Consider the following 19,650-nt stretch of genomic DNA (forward strand, 5'->3'; position numbering starts at 1 on the left):
CCACATATTTTTATCTGTGTCTTTTTGTGGGATTTCTTTGGCAGAAACAATTCCTGGCATGTTAGAATGTGAAGGGTTCCTTCTCACCAGCTGAGTCTTTCAGCTGGCTGGGATCACCAAGTACCGTAGTGGTAATAACCCTTAGTATTCTAAATCACACCTTTTAGTTAAGATTTTGAAAAATATTTCTTTTAGATGCTACATTGGGGGGGTGCGGGAAGACAAATTGTCTTATATTTATTATGTATCAAATGTTTCTGTTGCTGTTTCTTAATCTTTTGCATGATCATGGAACTCAAAGTACTTTCCTAAAAAGCCAATAATTTTCATTAAACTAGAAGAATCTTTTTTGGTAGTTAAAGCAGAACACTGTTAACAAAGAATATTGTTGAAACAAACAAACAAAAATCCTTCCAGTACCACCTTAGAGACCAACTAAGTTTGTTATTGGTATGAGCTTTCGTGTGCATGCAACTTTAGTTTTCATTTCCCTCTACTCCCAAATATATCTAGTAGGTGGAATCCAGGCTTGCCCTCTATGAATAGAAGGACTCAGTGTTAGAAACTGGGGAACGCTAGGAGCCCTGTGGCTCCTGGGACCTAGGTTGTGGGTGGCAAAACAAAATGTCTAGGCATCTTGGGGGGGGGGGGCTGCCCCGCTACCAGACCAGGCAGCCTCACAGTGCAAAACAAAAACAAAAAAACAGGGTAGTGCAGCATCAAAAGACACGTGTTGTGCTTTGCTGTGACATCACACCTCCCTTGTGCAGGTGAGATAGTCTCTAGCTATAGCAGTGCTGCTATTCAGTCATGTCAGGTCTTACATTTTACAGTGTAAATGCTTGTGGATGTCAACTGAGCTACAGCAGCCCAGCTGGTGGATTGGATTGGAACCTCATATAACAACTTTCATAAGTCTGAAACATCTATGATGGTTACAGTGTAATTTTGTATCACAAGGCTAGGCAAAGTTGGCATGGTTTTTATTTGGGCAAAAATTTTAACCCACCCAGAAAAAACCATGCACGTCTTAGTTCTTGCTTTTCTGGGGGTTTATTGTTCCATTTGGATCTGTTGGGTGTTAGCCAGTGATGTTGTTCCGCTAACACAAGAACTTTTGACTGTGCAGAGGAACTTTCCCTTGCTCTCCTCTTGCACCTCCCCCCCAAACCTGTTCTGGGGTGTTCCTTCAGTGTTTGATCCCTGTATGGGACAGCTGCGTATTCCTGCATTGCAGGGGGTGGACCAGATGATCCTCAGGATCCCTTCCAACTCTATGATTCTGTGTCTATGTCTGAACCCTCCAGAGCAGATTTAGGGAGGATGTGTGGGATGTGGAAGGAGAGGAGATTTCCATTCTGGTGTGTGGGGGGGGTGTAGTATTTGCTGTCTTTTTATAAACTGCTCATAGACTGTTCTGGTATGAAGCAGTATATAAATGTATTTCATTGATAGGTTGAGAGTTAAATTATCTTCTTTGATCAGAACTGTTTACACAGAAGGCTGTAGTGTGCTAGCAACTGGTCTTGGGGAAACTGCTGAGTAGCAAAGCAGCACTTTTCTTTCCCCCTCTCTATAGCTTTGTGGCACTTACACTACAGCTGCATAATTCTTAGAAAACGCCTGGTTCTTCAGAGCCAGGATTGCCAGCAGCCACAGCTGAGCACTATGATGAGTGAACTCCTAGCTCTTTTAAGCTAACAGGCAGATAACAAAAATATTCTGCCATAGGTATGCTAATTAACACATCTAATGTGATTTTTGTTGGAAAAAACAATGTAATCACAAGGCAAGCCACAAGTGACAGAATGTAATTGTCTGATAAATAACACTGTGCTATATTTCCCAACAGTTGTATGCAGCTACCATTTTCTGCACACAACTGGCCCTTTTATTTCCTGTTTCAAGGAAGGCTATATTTTATACAACACAATGTACATCATTAATTCTATAAAGGATTATGTTGCACTGTGTTTCATTTTCATGTATAAAAGCTTGGATAAAAAATTCATGTTCAAACTGAGCCCCCACCTTGTAAACAGCCTAAGCTTGGTTGGTTTCCTTGCCAAATCTATAGAAATCTTAAAAGTGGTTTTAAGAAATGGGATCAAATTCTGTTTGTTGGACAGTGTGACTTCAATATTTTATAGAATACTTCAAGCTCAAAAGCTTTAAAAAAGATATTGGCCCAAACAAAGATATCAAAACCTGGGTTTTTACACACCAAATTAATGTTTCTTGATTCCATCTGAAACAGATCTATTCATCTTACAGTTTATTAGGGGAAACACGTTGATAGCAGAATTAGTGCCTGTTGAAATATTTCTGTGCTCTTGATAAGTGTAAGAGCCCGATGCAAAAAAAAAAGAGCAAATAGATTTTGAGAAAAATAATTTTACAGCTTATTCACCAAGTTGATTCTCACAGTTCCTTGGGGGGAAAATAGGAGAGGTAGGGAATGATTGGTGCATTTAAAAAGTGCACCGATATTACTAGATTCCTAGGTAATGGAAACAAACAACTTTTTAGATTTACACCATGTCTTACTGCTTTTCCGATTTAAAAAAAAATCTAAAAGATTGTGTGAGCTTTGAATTAGCAATAAGCTTATACAGGAAGCAAATGTTATTTGTGATGAGAGGCCTGCACTTTGACTGTTTGGGAAAGAGGTGACCCATGTTGCCTAAAGCATCTGTCCCTCAGCAGTCTGTGCCTGAATGTCTAGCCCCTTGCCCAGCAAAGAAGGGGCTTGCTTTGCAGTTTAGATGAGGAAATTGGCTCCCTGAGGAGTTCCCTGAAGAATCTGCTGCACCAACAGAAGTTAGGCAGAGACTGCAGAGCAGGCTGCTCCACCTCTTCCTTGTTGGGTCCTGATCTAATTTCCCTCCTCCTGAGTTTAACTTCAGGAAGGGATACCACAAGCAGACAGGCAAGTGTCTGGCTCACTGCTGATTCAGGGCTTCGAGCCTGGTTTATTCATGCCTGAGAGCCAGCTGTATATTTATGGTGTCTCCCGCATCTGGGCAGAAGAAGACAGGAGCGCTTGCAGTTCAGCCCATAAAGTACAGCCTAAGAGCCTGGGAGCACCTTCCTCTGTGTTCTTCCTTGTGTGCTTGTGCATGTCTTGCCACCTCCCTCTCCCTCTCCAGCAGCTGTGTGAGCTCTGAGTGCTGTCCCTGTCATTGCTGCCCTTGGATCCCTGCACTAATGTTAGTTAGGGGCTTGGAGACACAGAGGAAGCAGCCATAGACACCACCTCACCAGCCCTCATTATTGACACCTCATATGATCACACACTGTCCCATTAGATTCATTTCTGTTGAAAAATATTGCGGCTTGGGGCAAGACAGGTGCACAGCTACTGTAGGTGTGGGAGTGGAGAGAAAAGGGCAAGAAAAGGCAGGGGAAATGGGGGAGCAGATCTGATTCGCTCTAGGAAAAGCAGCTTCCCTGAGCTGTCAAGCTGAAAGGATATATTCAGGCATAATATTTGTAACATTTAACAACTTTAAAGATGTGCCCCCCTGTAATTTTTGTAACAATATTCTATACCATCTCTATGGAGGTTTCCTTGGTCTCAGGGTCAGGAGCTAGATTAATATTGACTGGTTTAGCTATTTTTGATGTGATCAATGTCTAGCCAAGGTCTAAGCAGGTTAGGTTTCTAGTTGCTTAAACAGGTCCTGTTTGACAAGGATAGAAGGAGATGAAATTTGCCAGGCATAATGCTTGGGAACTGAATGAATGGAGAACTATCATGAGCATGATTCATAATTTACTTAGAACAATATGAGGACTCTTTTTTCAAAAGTTCCATATAGAATCATAGAATTGTAGAATTGGAAGGGACCCTGAGAGCCATCTAGTCCAAACCCCGTGATGCAGCAATCTCAGCTAAATCATACATGAAAAATGGCTATCCAGCCTCTGCATAAAAAGTAGAGTACATCACCTCCCCAGGGCATCTATTTCACTGGCAAACAACTCTTATCGACGGAAAAGGCTTCCTGATATTTAGCCGGAATCTCCTTTTTTGTAACTTAAAGCCATTGGTTTGGGTCCTACCTTCCAGAGCAGACTAAAACAAGCTTGTTCCATCTTCCATGTGTCAGCCCTTTAGATATTTGAAGATGGCTATCAATTTCAATATTCCCATTGAAAAGTTTTCACTGAAATTTAGTAGTGGATTGCTTATTCTTATAAGTGTAATATTTTTGCCTCTTTTGAAATATCAGGGGAGAGATTAAAAGCCAGTTGTTTTCCTTTTCCTTCTCTTCTAGGCCCTTGATGAGCCTCCATATTTGACAGTGGGCACTGATGTGAGTGCAAAATATAGAGGGGCCTTCTGTGAGGCCAAAATCAAGACAACAAAAAGACTGGTCAAAGTCAAGGTATGTATGTGTGTAATTTTTCATTTAAAAAATAGAATATATTCAGAGCACTCCACAATGTATGGGTCTTGAAGTGAGGCATTTTAAGAGGGATGAGTTAGTGAAGTACTTCACTAGGACTGAGTGCTCGGTTGTTCTCCCTCTCCAGTAGATTAACTTCCTAACAGTTTCTAAGATCACTTTGAGGGAGGGACACAAATGATAAGCAGCACCAAAATGTCATTAGTGTTGTTTTAAAAGCAACACCAAAATGTAGACGTTGCATAATCATTTAATAATCCTGCTAAATTTCATTATGCCACCAATATATCTGAAAATAAAGAAAAGCTATAGCCCTCTTCAGGTGTTCTGATTAGGATTTGGGGAGGCTACAGGGATAAGCACACCACATCTGTTTGTTTCCCTTCTTGTTTTGTCACCCGACACAAGTTGGAAGGCAAAGTTTTGAAGCAGGAAGCCTCATGTGGTGGATGTTCCCTGTGTATTTCAAAACCCTGCTTTTATAAGATAATCATTTGTATTAATGTAAAGTGCTGTTTGTTTTTAAGCAGTTTAGTTAATCAGTTAAATCCAAATCTCCTGCTCAAAACACTCAAGTTCTATGGGATTCAGTTTTCTATAAATAGACAGTATAAATGTATGTATCTTCTATTGTTTGTGTGTAATACTTCAGTCATAAGCTAATGATGTTATTACTGATTACTTTTCTGTGCCACCCTTCCTTGAAGGAGTTAGGGAAGCATGCATGTGGTAATCTCACAACAATTGGTGCTGCTTCATGGCTGAGCAGGAATATGAACAAAGGTTTTCTTAGTCCAACTCCAGCACTGTGTCCTTTGCATTACGTCTCGTTTTCCTTTATAAGGGAAAAAAGCAAAATAAATTAATGGAGATTATAAAATGGGTGGCGCTTCTAATATTTTAGATTTTAGTGCAAATAGGGCCATAAATAGGGGAGATGTTATATATAGTTACTTGTCTGCTAGTGGCGTAATTTGCAGCTACTGTAGACTGGCTAAGCTCAAACTCAGAAATATCTGTACACCATGTGGGGATGTTGAAAACGGATGTGCCCTAGTTGTGGAATGCCCTTCTGTTAGATGTATGTTTAGTGCCTATTATTTTTTCATTTTGTTGCCAAGTGAAAAAACTATTCATTTGCCCAGGCAATTGTAGGATATTAGCTTTATTTATTGCTGGAGGTTGCAGGCCTACTCTGTCCTTGAATAAAGACCTGTATTTTAATGATTTGGGCTTTAATCATATTTGCTCTTATTATGAAGTGGATTTTTAAAATTGCAATTTGGATGAGTTTTAATTGTATTGTTCACCACCACAAGATTGGTTATAATGAAGGGTGGCCTAGAAACATCCTAAATAAATAAATAGTAAAGATAGCTATACATACACTTGCTCTGCTTTAACAATCCTTTAAATTGTGCTTTACAGGTAACATTTAGGCATGATTCATCAACTGTGGAAGTTCAGGATGATCACATAAAAGGCCCTTTAAAGGTAATATATTTGAATGATTAACCATGAAAAATATTTCCTAACAAATCAATATATTTACAGTGATGTATATATAGATATAATGTTAGGTGTAATTATTGAATAATCCTACGACATTGGACCACAATTACCTTGTGAAGAATGAACAGTTATTATTTAAGCAGGATGTAATATAGTTTGCATAGTATTAAAATCTGAGCTGTTCTGATCGATAGAATTTAAGTAGAGGAGCTTGTTTCTGGCATGGTACGTACAGTGATAGAACAGATTCTGCAAATAAATGGGTTGGGATCCAAAGGATAACACACAGTGTTCTGGCCTCTCCTTTTCACTGCAGCTTCCCTTCCCCAGCCCAGAAAAGCCACTCCTGAGGGTCAGGGAAAAGTACAGAATGGTGTGCAATATGTGTGCCAGGAATTGACAACACACGTTGCTATGCACATGTGGAAGTGTCTTCTGTTCACTTATTGGCCTCTTTGGACCTCGGATCAAGTGTTCTGTACAGTGTCTTGGCGTAGCTTATACCATTTCTTCTGATGAAAAATTTAGGCCAGGTCTAGTATGCTGTGCGGAGAGTCATGCAAGGGACCTGTGTTAGTCTTTTTGAATTTAAGTCTCCCGCACCCCCTTTGAACCGCTGAACCACATCCCCATCCCCCAGCACTAACTGCTTTTGATACACCCCTCAGTTTGAAAAGTGCTTGTCATGTGGTTCAGGGGCTGCTGTACAAGGACTAAAGCCTTGAGCCCCCATTAATAGCTATTAGATTTTTGACTGAGCATGTTAAGGAAAGTGCCTGGCTGGGTAATTTTTTAGAGTCCAGGACAATTCTGGTCTGTGCGGGTTGGACTAGATAACCCATGTGGTCCCTTCCAACTCTACTATTCTGTGATTCTATGATTCTTTATTTACAGAAATTTCTTGAAATTATTGTAGTGACTGAATAAGTGTAGGAAAATGTGTTGGGAATGGATAATGTTGTGAATTTTGCTATGAAGACAAATGAGCAGGATACTTAAATTCCTGTCAGTTTCTCCTCACAGATCTTTCATTAAAATCCATGTATTTTTTTTCTGTTTTCCAGTTGTTTGGCACATCTAAAACGCATAGTTTGCAATTAACTACATTCAGAACTGCATGCCTGCAAATATTACTTTTTATGGAATATATAGTCTTGGCTTTGAGATTAACAATGAATTTATTATTTTAAGCAGTATCAAAATTTTAGTTTTAATGGGACAGATAGTGACTGCTGCCCACAGCGGCCTTGACCGTATTGATGCAGCTGCATACTTTGCTCACTCCCACAGTTGTTGGAAAGGTTTCCTTAAATCCAGTAGCTGCCAGCAAAGCTGTTTGTTAGTTGGAATTGTTGGTTGCTGCTGCAGAGCAGTGAAGAGAGAAGGGAATTCCTGTTGTTATCTGCATGTGCTAGGAGGCAGGGGAGCATTGTGATCAGCCCTGTGGAAGTACACTGTTGCTGACAGGCAAAAGGGGTTGTTATACTGGCAGTCAGCAACCACACACACACTTTCACAATGCAGACTGTGAGAGCCCTTGCTTCAGCACCAGCTCCTAATGTTTATGACAAGAACTATCCTATCTCCCCGTCAGCAGCTTCTAGCAGTGCTGCTCAGCTCAGTGATTTACTGGCTGGTGCTGCGTAAACAAGACCATATGCCTGGTTCCAACCAGAAGAATGAATAGTTTAGAGACTCCTCATAAACTTAAGTACTTTTATTTATATGCTGCCTTTCCATAGTTAAAGCTATGCTCAAGGCACCTTACAATATAAGAAAAAGACATAATTACAAACATAAGTAAAAGGTAAAGGTAAAGGTACCCCTGCCCGTACGGGCCAGTCTTGACAGACTCTGGGGTTGTGCGCCCATCTCACTTAAGAGGCCAGGGGCCAGCGCTGTCCGGAGACACTTCCGGGTCACATGGCCAGTGTGACATCGCTGCTCTGGTGAGCCAGAGCCGCACACGGAAACGCCGTTTACCTTCCCGCTGGTAAGCGGTCCCTATTTATCTACTTGCACTCGGAGGTGCTTTCGAACTGCTAGGTTGGCAGGCGCTGGGACCGAGCCGCGGGAGCGCACCCCGCCGCAGGGATTCGAACCGCCGACCTTTCGATCAGCAAGTCCTAGGCGCTGAGGCTTTAACCCACAGCACCACCTGTGTCCCTACAAACATAAGTAGTCATCAACAATAAAGAAAATGCCAAGAAGTACAAAACCAAATTGAAAAAAAGATCCACTTAAATCATAGTATCTAAAACAAAGATGCAAAATAAATAATATCAATAAGAGCAACAACCCCCCTCCCCCAAAAAAGTACCTAGGCAACACCCCAGCGTAAGCAGCCTCAGCTATTGTAGCAGGAGTCAGTCAACACCCTGCCCTCCCAGGACAGGTGGGGAAAAGGCCAGCAAGGCAGGGAGCAGGTCTTCCATGATTCAATGGAGTTCTCATAAGCACATCCTGCTTCAGCCAGGGATGACCTGTTATCCCTTTTCTTGCAACATGTTTCACTTTTCGTGGTGTGACGCAAAGAATATGTTTGGGAGTTAAATTCTGCTGCTTTGGGTGTGTTTCCCTGTTTCCTGGTGGAAACAAGCCAATGCAGGATTTAACCCTGCCCTCCTACCCATCGGGTGATATAAAAAATGATGTCAGCTTATGGACAGATGGACGTGATTTGGGGGAAATGGCTTGGTGGGTCAAGTGTGCCACAGGCTGGAGGTTTCTCATTCCTACCCTAAAATAAGCAAGTGTAACCATTAGACTTTACTGAAATGATGTGTGTTTTACTTGCTGATTCCTTAAGTTGTTGAATAAAGCTCCACAGTCACTCGTCTAATAGTGAAAACAGCACACGGCAGAAAAATATTGTTCCTTCTAGAGAACAATGAATGATAACTGCCATTAACATGTAAAACAAGTGGTAGTATGATGGAGGAAATGTAGTTTCCTTTTTGTTTTCTATAATATTAATTGCTCCTTTCATAAGAACTCTCCAGGTAGCATAAGACAGGAGACAGAAAGGAAATATGGTGGTTAATTTAAAGAGGCATGCAGCTTTTTTTTTTAATAGGAATATTTAAAATACTACTTTAGAGAGAAAATGGGTGACTTTCTCAGTCCGTCATCCTCAAAAATCTAATAGCTATAATGATTAGAGATTTTCTTTCTTTAATCTTTGAGATTCAGAGAAATTGAAACATCAGTGCCTACTTATTTAGACTTTAAAGACATGGCAGAATGAAGTTTGTTTTTAGTTTTAGGCAACTATTCTAGGGAATAACTTTGACCATTAGCTCTTGTTCACCATCTGCTGGCAGTAAGGGAGTAGTAATAGGCAGATCAGCATTTCTGAAAAGTGCCTTTTGGAAGCATTTTGGGGTAAAAGTTGGGAAAGCTGTCTTTTAGAAATAATTTAGGCATACCGACTCATAAAAAACACTTGTTTCTAAGCATAATTTTTGTCTACTCCAGGGTAGCAGTTCTATGCTAATTAATTGATTTTCTTTGGCTTATAGTTCTATATACTGAGTTGAATCCAGATTTTTCATGAGTGCAGCTCCACTCATAAGACATTTCTGAAGGGGGATACAGTTTTCACTGATTTATCTTTCCCCTTTCAGCCTCATATCCGCCCTGCCACCAACCCCCAACCCCGCTCTGGTGGGTTGAAGGACCCTTCAGAATAGGTAGCACAGGGGACTCCAAGAGGAAATGGTGATATTTATCTCCTTTCCTTCCTCCAGTGGTGGCTTCTACTAGATCTTAGTCCCAAAAAGCCCTTTTCACTGGATCCAACTGAAGGTGGTGTGTCCCATAAATAATAACTTCACTGAATGTTTGGGCAGGTGTGTTATACATTCCAGCCATGTCTGAGCACTCATGTTACTATGTGTTCACTTTGGTGGAAGTCAGTAATGTATGTCTCTGTTTTTTCATGAACTTGTGCCATATGTACTAGTGTTTTTTAAAAAATCTGAGTTCCGGATTATTGGTTATAATAGTTATATTTAAAGGTATAAGATAACATCTGGAGGAGAATTTCAAAACTACAACTTCTGTAGGCCAGGATCCAAAGTGTATTGTGAGTGCACCATGGCTGTTCATCTCCCCTGCCCAGGTACTCCTGAAGATCAGGAGATCATCAACCTCCATAGCAGGTGTGGGCAACCTTTGGTCCTCTCATTTTTTCCCCTGAAGTCCAACTTCCATCATCCCTGGCCAGTGTAACAGGAAGGGCTGCAGCCAGAAAAGAAAACCATCCATCTGCCCCATTTGCCTATCTCTTTGCACACGGTTCTCTTTGAATCTTCATCATAGAACATATTTTGTCATTTTTTTAAAAAAAAAATGCCTTCATATAATTTTATACATTGCATGTTCTGATATTTACAGCTTTCTTGGTTTGAGTGGGAAAAAAATTCACTTGTGGAATAATCCTATTAAGTAGTTCTAAAAGGCACCCTCTTGGTACAAATAGATATATAGTTTGAAGTCTGAAAAGTAAAACCTGACATACATTAGATTGCCTCAGAGGCATGTTACAAAGCCTTGTGTGAAGATGGTATGTTTTTCAGATTTCTCCTTCCCCCGAAATGCAGCCACACACACTATATGTGTAGATTGGTTTTTGAGAGCAGAAACTGAATTTAAAAGAATGAAAAATGAAATGTTCAATATTTTCTAATTATTGCCTTGGAGATTACCTAAGTGGCTTTTATGTTTTAGGTAGGAACTGTGGTGGAAGTAAGGAATCCAGATGGAACATATCAGGAGGCTGTCATCAACAAATTAACAGATGCTAGTTGGTACACTGTAGGTAAGGAAAAACAACTCCATTTTTCACCAATCCAAAAATTACAGGTCAGGAAAAATATGTGTTTTTTCTTCCATAATAAGTAGTGGAATTGAGTTCTTGTTTTTTATATTTAGTTAGTGTTTTCTTACTCTCAAAATTATCACTTTAATTGAAATCTATATATGGCTTCTTAAGAATATTCTTGGACTTGCTGCTTGACAACAACAGGCAGTAGGCATGGAGATGGGAATGGGGAAAATGAAGAAAATATGGCAGAAGAAAATAGGATAATGCAGATTTATGCAAAATGGTTTTAGTTTGAGATTATTCAACAATGTTTGAAAGGGTTTCCCCCACCTTTTGAAATTTTAAGAGTGTTCCCTGCCACACAAAAATTCATAAGTTTTATTCAAATCTGTAATATTGAATAGTATTTATACTGCAGTTTTCTGTTACAACAGCAACATGTGGGGAAAGTGTAGAATTTGACTAATAACATGCTTGTGTTAATTTTCCGTCTAAGAAAAAGGGGGCAAGAAAAAGGGACCATTTGATTTTCAATGAGTCCTGTGGTACCTTAAAAAAGACTAAGGACTTAGCATGAGAAATCACAGTACGCCTACTTCTTAGATGCAGGTTTTTCCGAGGTACATTTTTGGAGTTGATATTAAATTAGAATTAATGATGAAACTATAGTTCTAGTTGGTAAGCTCATTCAGGGCCTTCAGAATGATGATTTGTTTCCTCCTCCAACAGCCTTCATGACAAATATGTATCACTTTAATATTGATGCCTTCTAAGAAAAGATAACATTTCTCAAGATACAAAACTTATTTGCATGCATTTCCAGAGTTAATTAATATTTCCATAAGCCTTGTTCCTTTATTTATTTTTTTATGAGTAAAGTTTTCAGATTCATGGAGGGCGGGATAGGAAAAATCCAGTAGATCTTTCTCCTGTAAAACACTGCCTAGCTTACAAATTTGATTTTAAGACTGCAATTCAAAGTGTACTTATTTGAGAGTGAGCTCCACTTGAACTTACTTCTTAGTTTTGAGTAAACATGCATACATTCAGCGTTTGTTTAACAAAGACTTTTCATTAAGAAGTGCAGCCTTTTGCTTTTAATTAAAAATGCAAACAATATTACAAAGGCTGCTTTTGCACACAAATCAGGCATGAGCTGTGTGCTAGTGCACACATCCCTAGTGTTCCCATTTCACTCCTTCTTTCTACAGTAGATAAACAAAGCACAAACAGTCAAGCTTAGAGGTACATACAAATCTGGGATTCTGGTTTGTTTCACTCAGCAAACCATGATTGCTATGCCAACAACAAAGCATGACCTTCAAGTTAATTGTTTTGTCTGGCTGAAACACACCATGATCCCAGGTGTAGATTTTACACTTACGAAGCCTAAATTTGGCTTTTAATTGATTTTATTTGTTTGCATTTCATTATATTTGTATAAAGCAATGAATGCATGCAATAATAAATTATAATATAATATAAAATATAATATAATATAATATAATATAATATAATATAATATAATATAATATAATATAATATAAATATAGCCTGTTGGTTTGTTTATCCACTTGTGGAAGGGAGAGGCAAAATGGGAACACTAGGGCTGTATGCATGAGCATGCACCCCATTCACAGTATTGTTTAATCGACCAAACCTTATGGCTTAGAAATATGTGCACACGTAGACTAATTTTGGGTCTGAAATAGTAACCCCTCCAAAGAAAAGGAAAGAAATACCCAGCATCTGTTGATGCTATTCCTCACTCTTATTTTCTGTTTCTATTACTTTTTGGTATTTAGTCTTATGCAGTTCAAAAAAGTTTGAAATGTTAGAACTGAGTGAATGCAAAAAGGCCGAATATTAAAAGGGAAGATCAAGCTGTACCCTCCATGTTCACCAGCAGTCTCCTTAGGCTACAATCCTTCTTGCTCCAGTGGATTAGTATACATAGATAACAGAGCAAGCATTCTCCCACAGGGTGACTGGCTTGGCTTCCTCTGTCTCCACACATCTTTTTTAGTTTGATTTCAACATTTCAAACAATAGTAAAAAAAATAAAAGCACCCTCCCATTTACCAAAGAAGAGAGGGCCTATCACCATAATTACCCAGGTGAATGGATTTGTAAAAGCCCTGTTTAGAGGCTGCATTTCTACCATAAATAAGTACCTGGCCAGTTCTCTCCCCCAGTGGAGATGGTTAACTAGCGTGTGAGGATCTCCAGAGGCCTCCAGCATGCAAGCCAGATAAAATTCTCCAGTTATGTAACTGGGGAGACAAGACCAAGAAAGAAAATGTATTTGAAGATTCTCTAGAAGCTGGACTAATTGAAACTAAGGACAAGAAAAAGTCTGTGTCAATCTCAAAGTGGAGGAGACTTTTAAGTTCCTCTAAAAGCAGCCCTCCAAGTACTCTAAGCCAAGATGGCAGTGGCAGCACAAGCCCACAATCACGGTTGGAGATTACTGTAGAGATTCTCAAATGTTTGGAAGGGTTCTGAAAACAGTGGAGAATGTCATGCCCTGAAATTTCAGAAGTTCTTTCCTGTCCATTGTCCAAATATCAGAGGATCACCTCAGCATTTCCTCCATTAAAGACATTAAGCTAGCATCTCACTAAAGCAAAGTACAGGGGGTTATATTCAGGAAAAGGGAAACACATTAAATTTTGGACTTCCAAAGAACCCCTCGTCATCTGCAGAAGTGCAGATACTGCATAAAGACCCTGTGCTCCTTACTGACTGGACTTACATCATCTATACAGTTTATAACAACTATTCAAATATGAAATAAGACGCATGTAAAAATTTGAAATTGGAGATCATCAGCTAACTGTTGCAGAGATGCTTTCTCAATTGTCTGCATAAGGCTGACAGCAGATCTTCTTACCAACAATAATAGTTGCAGATGACCAGTAGCCTTAACTCAGAGATCTCAGTTCCACCCAAGGTAGAAAAATTGTTAGGTTGGTGGACTTCAAGGTTACCCTTGATATGGAGCTTCCCATCCAGAAATCCACCTGGGTCATCTAAACCACAAATGCTGATCTGAGCACATGGGAGGCCCACTACAAGGAAGCATTGATTTTGTGATCACCAGAGGATCTCAGAGGAGCATAATCTCAGGAGTATAAAACCTTCTGGAACTCAAGATGATCAGATTGGCTTTGCTCTACTTCTCTCACCTTCTACAGGCACATCATCTCCTGATCAAGATGGGCACTCAAGGTCTGCATCAAGAGAAGGGGGGCCCTTGATCAGAATTAGTCTGTGGTACACAAAAAAGGGACCCTCAGTATCTAAAAGGGAAACAATCTCTAGACCTAGCAGATACTATTTGCTGATATACATGTCTACAAAAAGATAATGCAACACACGGATAAACTCTTGAGTATTTTATTGATAAACTGGAATATTGCCCCTTACTGAGCCATCTCCAGACTCTGCTTTGCAAAACTCTCAAGAAGAAAAATACCTACACAGCCTAATTCCCTAGAGTAGAAAATTGCAAAAATAATAATAAAAAAAAAAAATTGCAAGAGTTTCATATGGAATGTTTCCCATTATTAAATTTTTGTCCTTTTATGAAATATTGAATGCCAAAGTACATCTTAATGCCTTGACTGACTAATATGGGGAATTATTATTAGTGATGGACATTGAAAAGAGAATTTTTATTTTTCTTCTTCTCAAAATCTGATTTTGTCTAGGCAGCTATTATTCAAGGACAGGTTATGAAATATCTGTTCAGTGTGTAATACATGTCAACCTTGTAAACAGAATGCATTGACAGTAGAAAATGCAGAAACATATTGTTAAAGTATAGTGCATTTATATAAATTAATGATATTTTGTGTCATCTACACTTTACTCTTCAGTAACTCCCTTTAAGGATGTATTAAAAATAGAGAAGTATTTAGACACCAGTTTAAATAATAGGATTATGGGCTCCATGGAGCATTGGCTTGATTTTGGATGCTGTAATCTTATAAATTGGAATTGCAGTTTCAAGTCGACAAGTCATTTAGAAGAATGTGCTCTTAGAGTACTGTCTAAGTGCATGATATAAATATTGGTTGGGTATTTGTTGAATGAGCAGAAAGTGCTTTTGTCCACAAATAGGCAGGTTGCTGATCTTTCCTGGATGCATCCACTTGACAAATTGTGCTCCAGGGGATCCCTTGACCTTTCATGAGTTGCTTTTGGGGAAAGGAGGAGGATTGTAGTAAGGGAGCAGAAAAGCCTGTGAATCGTAGTCCTTTGGATCCTGGTTGCTTAATTTGAATTCTATAAAAGATATTGCCAGATGACACAAAAATATAGGATAATAATTCTTTTAAGCTCTACTACTACAATTGGTTATACAAATAACTAATGGTTGAGTCCTTAGAAAGTTCATAAATTATGCCTGATAGATTGCAATGAATTTATAGTAATGGGCAAAACCTATTTAAAAGTGAAAGAGAATGCCTTCTTTGTTTATTTACTTTAATAAAAAGCTTGGCCTTCATCAGTTTATCACTGATCAATCATCTTAAGAGTATTATGCCTTGCATAGGGGTTGGTTTCATTAAACATACAATTAAAAATTATATATACACATGCACAGACACATTTTTAAAATTTGTACACTCTGTTCAATATATTCCTGTCATACTTTGGGTAGATGCCAAAGCACATTTAGGAATAGTTAATTCTTAGTTACTGTTTAAGGGAATAGGACTTAAATTGTACTTGGTCTCTACTGAATCAACTTTAAGTTGATAAGACAAGATTTGCTTGTTTTTAATTGTAATTGGACAAATAGATTAATCATTTGTGTTTCCTTTTTACGTTTGGTAACAGTATTTGATGATGGAGATGAAAAAACTCTTAGACGTTCTTCGCTTTGCCTGAAAGGAGAGAGACATTTTGCTGAAAGTGAAGTAAGTATTTCTGATTAAATGAGAATTAACTTCTTTTTGTAGATCCATGCTATTCTGAATTTTATTTAGTTATGTTGAAGGAATCTGGCATGTTATCCCACCAATTAAAGGAATGTAGTAACATGGCTTTCTGAAAATAATGGCTCATGATGTGAGTCTAAGAAATCATTACTGCTTATCAAGGAGACCTTTGCTGTTGAAGTCATAAGCTCATGCTACCATGGCTTAAGCCAAAATACCTTTTACTCCCAGATTAGTTTTTTGTAGAATGGAAAGTGGAGCAGAGAAGATGGGCCATTTGTACAATACAAATTTTAACACAAAATATGCTTAAATAGGTTTGCTTTCAGTGATGATAATGTGTATGTTAAATGTATACAAGCATGCTTATGTAAATCAGACTAAAAACAAATAGCTAACATCAGCATGTCCACAGGACAAATAAATTCTATAACAGGGAACCCAAGCATTTAATTAGCTGTGAAAACGTATATAATATTTACTGCTCTATCAAGAGAGAAGTTAATTTCTGGTTAACTTCTTAAGCTATAGTCTCTCTACACTTTGATGTGTTTGTGTAAACCATTCTACACCATGGTAACCTGGTAAGTAACTCCAGAGTCTATGAATTCGCAACTGAAAATTGCTAACATGTGTGGCTACCTCTCCAGAAAAACAAAAAATGCATAAGCAACTGAGAACTGTTGCTCTTCACAGTGCAATCTTATGCATGTGTACTCAAGAGTAAGTCCCATTGAGTACAATGAGCCTTACTTCCAGGTGAGTGGATATGAGTGTAGCCGTTAATCTATTTCCAGACTCTAATTCAATGCTGTTTATGTCATATTTTGGAATTTCTGCAGCAAGAGTGATTTTAAAAAGGATGTTGCTGTTGTTTAGCATAGTGAGAAGCAGATACTTTAAAATTTCTCCAAGATGGATCCCTAGGTACATTGTATCCCTACAACCCTGCTCTTATTTGCTTTCTAATTATTCCTTCTTGATGGTTCTTCATCCTACTGCAGAGGGCAGCTGATGCCATTGAGAGTACTATATCTTGGTTCTGTAGAATCAAAAGTTAAATAGAGGGTGTGGGGGAGAGAAAACAGGAATGACTGTACTTACACATTTGTGCCCAAATGTTAGGTATTTTGATAGGCAGAGTATATTGTTCAGTGCTGCTCCTTCCAATCTCTGGCATGCTCTTCCTAGAGAGCCTCGCCTGATACCTACATTAATGTCCTTTTGGCTCCAGGCAAAAACTTCTCTGTTCTCCTAGGCCTTATAACAGCATTTATTATTTGTTATTTATCATTTCTTCCAGTCACTGCAGAGAGATGATAGTTTGGTCAGTTTTAGCTTTTGCTGGGGATGAATCTTGTCAATATGCTAACTGAATTAGTTGCTGGTGGCTGGTTTACATCTGTTTTATGCTGAGTTGGATTTTATGACTGGATCTTATTGCTGAAGTATGGCTGGGCTGGTTTTATTGTTTTATAATTGAATTGCTTTGTTTATAATTTTGTTTCTTTTGCTGTTGTATGTTGCCTAGCAACTCATAAATGAAAATTTACCTTTTTTAAAAAAAAAACACCTTGTAAAAGGCTAGTGCTATGGAAAGCACTTCCAAAATTTTGTTGGAATTGCCTAACATCCAAATGCTCCGTTTAGACTTCTTGTGTGCTCGTCTCTTCTTCTGCTGCATAAGAACTTTTGCCAAGTGTAGTTTCACTTTCAAAGAATCTTGGCTTAGCATTATGTCTGGGCCAGGAATCTTGGGTTACAACATATTCTGGTCAGTCTCAATAAATCCATGGTTTGAAGTTGGCTTGTTTGGCAGTTAATTAGTTACTGTTTGTTCTAAACTAGAATTCATTCTTTTATATATTATGCTAAACCAAAATTGGTTGGCGGTGGGGAACACCCTACTCTCTGCAGAAGTCCTCCTCCTGACTGTGCAGGAGGAAAATGAGGAAGCATTTCTCTCAAGCTATTGGAGTCCTGTCCATATAGCACTAAACTGTGGTTTAGCATTACGTATAATCTGAGCCATTGCCTACTCCAGAATATCACTTTTCAATCTAATTTAATTGCAGTTTTCAGTGCTGTGTAATGCATTCATTAATATTCAGACATACTTTGTTGATGAAAATTCCTGGGTCAGTTCAAATGGTGATAAATGTAATGTATTTTTCAACAGACACTAGATCAGCTCCCACTTACCAACCCTGAACATTTTGGGACTCCTGTCATAGGAAAGAAAACAAATAGAGGAAGGAGATCTAATCACATGTAAGTTGTTTTTGTTTGCAGTTGTTTGTTGATTTGTTATTATCTTAATTTTCAGCAGGTGGTTTGAAGTTGGTAGAAATGTATTGCATAATTTAAACTGAAAGTGCTGTTATGTGGCCCAATGTGTATTGGAAGCAGGACATAAGGGCTATTAAAAAAAAACCACAGACAATTTTGTTAATGGCGTGGGACAAGGCCACAGTTGGCCCACTGTATCTTAGAGTGAAGAAGAATCTTACTGGGTTAGAGTAAAGGCCTATCTTGAGACTGGCCCAGAAACTCCAGCGGGTGCAGAATGTCACGGCGAGACTCCTTATGGGGTCTTCGCTGCAAGATTCACCCGGTACTATACCAGCTGCACTGGCTCCCGGTGGGGTACATGATCAGGTTTAAGGTGCTGGTTTTAACCTTTAAAGCCCTATATGGCCTAGGACCTTCGTACCTATGGGACCGCCTCTCCTGGTATGTCCCACAGAGGAACTTACGGTCTTCAAACAAAAACATCCTGAAGGTCCCAGGCCACAGAGAGGTTAGGCTGGCCTCAACTAGAGCCAGGGCTTTTTCGGCTGTGGCTCCAATCTGGTGGAACGCTCTGTCACAAGATATTAGGGCCCTGCGGGACTTGACATCTTTCCGCAGGGCCTGCAAGACAGAGCTGTTCCACCAGGCCTTTGGTCAGGGCACAGCCTGACTCCCTCCTTTGGCAATCTTCACAGAGCTCTAGCCCAATGGTTGCCATCAATTTGATTTAAACTAATTTTATAATGAAATGATTTTAGAATGTTGTACTATTTTATTGTTGTTAGTCGCCCTGAGCCCGGCTTCAGCTGGGGTGGGCGGGATATAAATAAATTTTTTTTAAATATTATTATTATTATTATTATTATTATTATTATTATTATTATTACCCTTTTTCCCACAGTGGACAATAAGGTGCTTCAGGGTAACACACAAAAAGGGCATAAATACAACAAAACTATTTTTCTGTTTCCTAGTGACTAGTACTCAGAGGCATACTGCTTCTGAACCTAGAAGTTTGGCCATTAGTAAAAAGATCTTGCATGAGTTCCTCACTTTAAAACTAAGCCAGTGGCCATCATTAGATATTGTGGCAGTGAATGCCCAGTCATAAGTAAGATATGTCTATATAAGGAGGTACTTTTTAGACAGTCCTGAATCGACTGTTCGTTATTTTTGGAGGTTGGCTTCATGTGCTGGTAGTTGTAAGGTAGAATCAGCCTTGAACTCCTAGTGTAAGTACAACTTTCCCCTTGTATTTAGTAGTGGGCTGAACAGAGGCTACTCAAGTCTGTCATGTTTGCTTCTATTACTGAATATGGGTATTGGATCTTGCTGCTGTTCTTTATTTAAATATTTTTTGTTGTATACTATATGGCGGGCATTGCGCACATTCAGAAAAAAGTGGGGGTAGTCATTGATACCATGTTATGGATTTATGTTATGGGGGGCACAGGTGACAGAGATGCTGTTTTCTGAATTTTAACTCAGCAGATCAAACATTGAAATAGAGACATAAATGCAAATGTAATGAAGCACCTATATTAGAATATATATTTCTTTTTGTGTGTGTTTGCATATTGCAAAACACTGTTCTTATCTTTTTTCAAAAAGTTGCAAAGATGTACCAAAAACCTTTCCACCGAAGAATCCTTGCCAA

The 19,650-nt window shown here is 38.9% G+C and overlaps 1 protein-coding gene across 5 annotated transcripts in view; it reads left to right on the forward strand.

Annotated features, from left to right (window-relative positions):
- ARID4B (AT-rich interaction domain 4B) overlaps positions 1–19,650 on the forward strand; it is an 82,620-nt gene that overhangs the window by 23,772 nt on the left and 39,198 nt on the right. For all 5 annotated transcript variants that reach the window (XM_081906805.1, XM_081906804.1, XM_081906807.1 and 2 more), the window contains exons 3-7: positions 4,281–4,391; positions 5,841–5,906; positions 10,656–10,746; positions 15,601–15,680; positions 17,881–17,972. In XM_081906805.1, the coding sequence (XP_081762931.1) occupies positions 4,281–4,391; positions 5,841–5,906; positions 10,656–10,746; positions 15,601–15,680; positions 17,881–17,972 (440 nt within the window). The remainder of the gene's footprint in view (positions 1–4,280; positions 4,392–5,840; positions 5,907–10,655; positions 10,747–15,600; positions 15,681–17,880; positions 17,973–19,650) is intronic.

Source organism: Podarcis melisellensis, assembly GCF_964234715.1.
Source record: "Podarcis melisellensis genome assembly, chromosome: 3".
NCBI classification, from domain to species: Eukaryota; Metazoa; Chordata; class Lepidosauria; order Squamata; family Lacertidae; genus Podarcis; species Podarcis melisellensis.